Raw genomic sequence first — 6939 nt, forward strand, 5'->3', positions numbered from 1 at the left:
CCTTCTCAAGAAATGTTCAAAGAACATCAGAAGGACGTTTATCACTAAAATAAGGTTCCTTACAAAGGTTTGTCTAAGACATTATGTTTTTGACAGCAGTAGTCTGAAGATGTTTTTACTATTAGCATGTAGCACTGCAGGAATGCTTCACAAAACAACACAGTGTGACCTGTTACCTCAATAACACCTCCTCACATTACAAGACTTTTTTTTTTTGAAGAACGTTTGGACATTTCAGGCCTCAGTCTCATCCTGAGAAGATTATCAGAACTAGAAAAGTTTGATTTTATTTATCTTTTTCTCAAGTACCATTTCCTCCTGTGGCCATTAGTCAAGCCACACAAGGTCAGTTCATTTCAATAGACAGAGTGAAGATAAATCATTATTTTTCACAGTGCCTAAAAATGGACGTGGACATAAAAGACACAGAGAACTTTTTATTTTTATTTTTGGTAGCCTTCAGGGTGTTAATTATCTTACAGCACAGGTCTCCGTGTCCTCTGCAGTATCCATTTAAGAAGCAACAAACACAACACAATGGAGGACGTTCTTTGATAAGAAACCGACACTTACTTACTGTACAATTAAACTACAAGTGCACTTTTTTCTGTTCTGAAAAGAAAGAAACGACACATAACTGAGCAACACTTTGGTCAGTCATATTTGGAATGTTGTTTTGAACATTTTTCTTTTTTCAAACATCGTCATTCGCCGTGCGGATTTCCGTTCATGGACCCGCACTTAACTGAAAACATTTAAAAAACTGTAAACTGTAAACACCATAAATCATGCTCGTTACATGCACTTTGTGACTGTTCATATGTGACTCTTCCTCCAAATATTTGGATGACACCCAACTCACATTTTAGCTTCACTACATTTCCAACAAAAGATGTGCTTGTGTTATGACCTTTAGCAAAACAGCGTTTCATAAAAGGCAACAATTCTGTAAGGCAGAACTATATTTGGACAGTAACACATTCATATTTAAGCAATTTGTGCATCATCAGTATATACAGAATAGACACATTTGACATCTTTTACAAAGGATCCAAGGTCTTAACAGACAGTAAAAGCTATTTGAGTAAAAAGGGAAAAAAAAAAAGATTTGAGGCATTTGTGAGATTTTGGCTGAAAAAACACTAGAATGCAGCTTTTTTAAGACCTACCAACAATAGATACTTAGTTTAACAATTCCCCTCCAGTCAGAACAGAGACACCGCACAGCTGCTTGCAGTTTGTTGTATACCCCACTGGAGGGGCAGGTTGAGGGTGAGCAATAAGGCCACCACATAATGCATGAGGTCTGGGGTTCAGTAGCATTTCATCAAACCTAAATCAAGTATTGACTTTGCTATACAAAGCCAAATCTTTGAGTCTCTCACAGAATCCATCTGACAATTACACACAACTCGCGTTTTTGTTGGCAGTTACACTTTGCCTGTCATTATAGAGTTAAGCATGTAGGTGCAAAAAGCTGCATCTTTCTATATCAGGATGGCTGTGGCTCAGAAGGTAGAGCAGGTTCTCTAATGATTAGAAAGTTGGTGGTTTGATTCCCAGCTCCTACAGATTGTGTCTAAGTAGCACTGGGTAAGAAATAGCTTCCAGTGCATACATGTTATTCAGAAAGTGCTTTGTGGGTGAATGTGGCTTGTATGAGTGTTCAGATATAAGTGCTGTAAAAATATTAAACCTTAACTTGGTACAACTAATTAAAAAAAGGTAAACTGACCAATTCCATAATTGACATCAAAGACCTTCTACAAACCTCTCTCTAAAGTAGAATTTTTCCACTCTGGATTGAGACTCAGACCCCTTTCAGACACACATTCTTTAACTTGAATCTGATGGCACCTAAATGGGTCATCTTCAAGTGAAGTAAAACCTTGGTCAATATGATAACCGCGTCACAGGATTATGAGCATCTCTTTCATCTTTGTGAGTAGCTCGGCTCATTATAATGTTACGTATACGACGATTAATATAATGATCCCTCCCACAAAATGGCATCTGCGTGGGAGGGATGGTACAGATGCATAAAGAAACATGTTTTCAGTAACAACAGTAGGAAAAGCTGAACATTCAAAAGCATCGTTACACTTTGCATGACAAATACTGCACGCTATGGCTCTCTCTGTCACAGTTATGCCTAAATAAAGCTGAGCATAGAGACCAGTTTTCAGAAAAGACAATAATCAAACAAAAGCCACATTACATTATGGCAAATTACTTAAGGCAAGATGATAAACAAAGCTTAATCAGAACAACTTTTTGAGAATTATTGGTTACTTTTATGCCATTAAGTGAGGACTTATAAGAGATTCCAAAAAAATGAGTCATTCTCAGACTGAACAAACATTGCAACAATGGAATCATCACCAGCTCCCAACCCTAACATGAAAACAGAGATATAGCAAGAATGGCACACAGAACTTAATAGCCCTTTTTTTCTGTAAACCTTTTAACTTGACCTTTCATCAGCACAGATTAAAGATTGAAAGCACAGAAAAAAGTCACTGCACAAATCCTACAATACAAGTTCACCATAAGAATAAATTAGCAGTCTGGAACACATTGGTTGTCGGCACTGCAACACTTTAAAGCTCACTGCTGACATGTCCAAGGTATTAAAAGTGACCAGAATACATTTTAGAAAAGGGAGAGAGGGTTTGATAAATATATGAGACAAAGTGAAGTCATTAAAGCTGCCGTCATGTCTTCAGACATTCTGGAGTCCTCTCTCGTGGCCGTCCAGCTGCACCTTAATCTTGTGCAGTTCTTCGATCTCCTGGTGGTGGCGCTCTGTCTTGTGGCGAACCAGAGAGCGATAGAAGTGAATGGTGAACACCACAAAAATCACCCCCACCGGGACCATGATGATGGTGGAGGCCAGGGCAGCCTGCCAGCCGGGGTTCTGCTGCGAGGGGGTGGTGGTTTCCAGAGGGGTGGCTGATGTGGTAGTTGTCTTTTTGATCTTGCCAGATTCTACAGGCAAGAACTTGATCCAGCAGAGGAGCACCACTTCTGCTAAAAACAACAGGATCCCCAAGGCCGTGGAGAAGCCCCAGGCCAGCTCGATGTAGTAGTGCATGCGTTCGTGAGGCGACTCGCTGACGGAGTTGAGGTTGTGGATGTTGCTGACAGCTTCCACATTAGGAAGAATGCAGGTGCTGATCAGCAGAGCAAAGAGGTGCACTGCCACCAGGATGGTGGTGCACACACTGAAGGCGATGAGAAGCAGACGAGGGTAACTGTATTGAACTTCCAGCTGCACCTCAACCATGGCCACCTGAGACATTTAAACAGAGACATATCCAAATTACTCTACATCCATGAGTACATCAAAGCACACCAACACAATGCAAACTATACTACGCAAAGAATTTCAGGCATTTTCTAACCCTTCTGTATGAGGTCCCATTAACTGTGGTCAGAAGTATTTAAGCCACTAAGAAAGAGCAGTTTTTTGGCAAGTCTAAGCCTTCAGAAACTTTCTGGAATGTTAACTCTCAAGTCAGATAACAACCACCATGCTTCCAGGGCTGAAAAATAAAGCCAACAAACTGCAGTCCCTCAAATGGAGGCTTGAATTGGCTTCAGCATGAATAAATCTCTAACTCCAATGATCAGGGGTGTCAAGCATAAGGCAAGAGGGCACACACACACACACACACACACGGGAAATGAAGCGGTTTATGAAATTTCAGTTTCTGGGTCAGTGTCAGATTCTGTTTCGAAGGCAATGCGTTTTGCTCTGTCTGCCTTACTCTCCATAGCAACAGAGGCTGTGGCTTGTCTTGTGAGAAGCCACAATGCCAGAACAGCTACAAATGCTTCTTCTTGATGAGCAAAATAATTAATTTACTATGGAGATAACAAAACAGCAACTAAGTTAACTATATAGCTGTTACTTTGTGGGAAAATTGCTGTCCAAATTTGATCACAACAGAACACAAGATGTGCTTCTCTGTCAAAAACTTAATTCATCAACTTTAACGATATATTTAATTTATATTGTCAGAAAAAACACTCATCCCATTAAGAATGCAAATGGACAGCACAAACATGACATTTAAAACCACTTCCTTCCTGCAGGTTAGTGGGGATTTTTCATATTAGACTAAACTGACTAACCATTGCAAAGCCAGACAACAGTGCAGAGGTCCTGCTGGAAGCCTTCAGCTTGGCACGGCTCAGATAGAGTTTCCTCCATGACAGTGCCTGCACTGAGTGGTGGTTGGAGCTGACCAACTCCAGGTAACTACGTCGCACCCAATCCCTGTAGTCCATCCCACTGTTGTCTGGGGCATGCTCTGCTGGAGAACCCATAGGCACATTCAGCTCACTGCTCATTTCACCTGGTGGATATGAAGCAGAGACAGAATCACATCAATGACCTGGTGTCTCAGATCCCATTACAGATTAAGATTAGAGATATGAGATTAATACACGTGGCATGTTTAAGTGATAATAACAAAAGTTTTTTTTTTTAAATCTCCTGCAAGAACCCTTTGACATGTACCACTTTTATGCAAAAAATTAAGCCACTTTAGCGTGATTCTTACTTTAGCGGTTAACAGTCACAGCTGTTAACCGCTATTCTATCACATTACCATGAACTTTATTTTGAAAGCACTTCCTCAAATTAATCACCAAATTATGATTGATTGAGAAGCAGGAGACAGTGTTAACCTTGTGATCAGCGTACTGTGGGACATTTAACAAAACCAACCTTTTTTTTTAAGTGACTCATTTTGAAAACAGAAAACTTCCCTTGTGGTCACAGGAGATACGCATCAGATACAAAAATTTACATTTGGTGATGCTGCTGTGGACAATTGTAGCTCATAAATCATCAATCTGTGACATTCATATTTTTAACCATACAATACTGCAGCATTTATAGCCAAGATGGTTTACCAGCTCCTGCCCATATCTAGGTCTGTTTACATATTACAAAAAAAGAAAAAAAAAAAATACATCATGGGTCCTTCAGTTTATTAACTGCGATGTTATCATAGTAACCCAATAAAGTTTATATATAAAGAAATGCTCGGTTGTGAATGTTTATCTTTGCTGTGTTTTCTCCTGACCATCAATCACAGGAGCTCACTATCCAAATACTCCCAAACTCTGTGTGTGTGAGTGTGAGAGAGAAGAGGGGGGCTGTGTCAACAATGTTTTGCACCAACAACCTATTGGCAAAGAGCCAGGGGAGCTAAAGGGAGGGAACAGGAAATCACTATTGTGGAAAAAAAAGACAAAGTTAACGCATGAATACAAACAGCCATGCCATGAGTAAAAACACATGAAAAAAGCAAAGACTTAAGCATGTATATATAAGCACATATCCACTGGCATATTCTAAAGTGATGCACTCAACAACAACATTCAACAAACTGCACAGCAGCAGTACGTCTATCTCCCTTCACGATGTGCAAGCACAGGCTGTGCAAACACAAACCACTGAATTTTACAGTTTGCACTTTAACCATTAATGCGTCAGTGCTTATGATAGTTAGTGCGCACCACTATCTATATATCTATCTCGCCCACTCTCTTTCTCTCCATCTATCTATATATACACACACACACACACACACACACACACACACACACAGACAGACAAGTGCAAAACGGTGGCCCCATGATTTTGCAGGGGTAACACGTTTCAGCAGATGGGTGCACCTTTACGTCTCTATGTATATTTAGAACTCTGGTAAGTTGGCAGGATCCGTTTACAGAGTTTCGCTAACAGAAAGCTAAAATACCGCTGTTATTTCAGTCAGCGTTAAACAGTAAAAGCCGGAAGACATAATGCGAATACTTATGCAAAAAATCTGGTGCGCATTTTAGCCTGAGTCCATCTTCACCTGATATGAGCACCATAACAAAATTCAGAAAAAGCAGGTCTCTACCAGCTAGCTTATTTAGCTAGCCATTCTCAGCAAGTTCGCCTGTTCCTTAACTTTCCGTCTTACCTATCCGCCAAAGTGCCTTTTAATTACGGGTGCAAACTCCGAGACAGTCCTCTCTCCACGTTGCCACCCGACAAATGAACGCTCTCCGGTCCTCTCCGGGTGTTTTAGTCAAACAACTTCCGCTCTTGGCTTGTAGTTAATCAATAAAAGTACCCCCGTTTCACTCCTGCATCTGAACCAGGTCCTCCAACTGCACTGCTCTCCTCCATACCCCGACAACCTGCGTGACAGTTGCGCTTCAATTCCAAGTAAGTTCACCTGCCGCCTGGTTTCCTGGTTCGGATGGTGCGGTCCCAGCAGAGTGCAGAACGGAAGCTGAGGAAAACTAAAGTCCTTAAAATAAAAGGTTTCCGCTTGGGCGTGTAACTTTCAAAATAAAAGCAGGTTGAAGCCTCCCGGTGTCTCCTACAATACAAGGAAGACTGTTCAAAAAGCCCCTTTCATTGTTAATGCATAAAATAATTCCACATAAAACACTTAAAAACAATTAAAGAAAGTTCAACAGTGAACCCTGTTCCCAATAACACTGCATTATAAGCATAAATAGTTGTCTAGACTGGGTTTAGAAAAATGACTTGCACCATGTTGTGATTGTTTCTAGACCCAGCAATGCTTTATGTCACAATCTCTAAAGTAGGCCTCTCACTGGGTTAATAAGATACATAAATTAAATAATGTTATTATACCTCTTAAAGTATGTAATAAGACCTGTAATGTTAATTTTAGATCAAACTCAAAAGTGCAACTAACTGTAACTGGTGGGTAAGATCATCCAGGGCTATTTTGGAGGTAATATCCTCTGTAAAGCTGACAGAGTGGTTATATCCCTCACACCACTGGCACTAGCAAAATGCCAGTATGTGGAAGTGCATTTACTGCTGTCAAAACTTTTTTTTTTTAGATGCATCTATTTAAAGATTTTTCATCCAGGAGCCAGGCTCACGCTTGCCACTCA

The 6939-nt window shown here is 40.4% G+C and overlaps 1 protein-coding gene across 1 annotated transcript; it reads right to left on the reverse strand.

Moving 5' to 3' along the window:
* Nucleotides 1–424: 424 nt before the first annotated feature.
* On the reverse strand, nt 425–6313 carry orai2 (ORAI calcium release-activated calcium modulator 2). Its single transcript, XM_026182630.1, has 3 exons — nt 5985–6313; nt 4138–4361; nt 425–3292 (listed from the first exon to the last, which is right to left on the reverse strand). Exons 2-3 carry the CDS (start codon nt 4354–4356, stop codon nt 2723–2725), a joined length of 789 nt encoding a protein of 262 aa, XP_026038415.1. The 5' UTR covers nt 4357–4361; nt 5985–6313; the 3' UTR covers nt 425–2722.
* Between the last annotated feature and the right edge of the window lie 626 nt (nt 6314–6939).

The sequence above is a fragment of the Astatotilapia calliptera genome, chromosome 10 (genome assembly GCF_900246225.1).
Source record: "Astatotilapia calliptera chromosome 10, fAstCal1.2, whole genome shotgun sequence".
In the NCBI taxonomy this organism is placed as follows: Eukaryota; Metazoa; Chordata; class Actinopteri; order Cichliformes; family Cichlidae; genus Astatotilapia; species Astatotilapia calliptera.

Coding starts and splice junctions, on each gene's coding strand:
- orai2 (XM_026182630.1), bottom strand. CDS start 4,356: ATGAGCAGTGAGCTGAATGTGCCTATGGGTTCTCCAGCAGAGCATGCC. Junction 3,293..4,137: donor TGTTGTCTGGCTTTGCAATG/GTTAGTCAGTTT, acceptor TAAATGTCTCAG/GTGGCCATGGTTGAGGTGCA.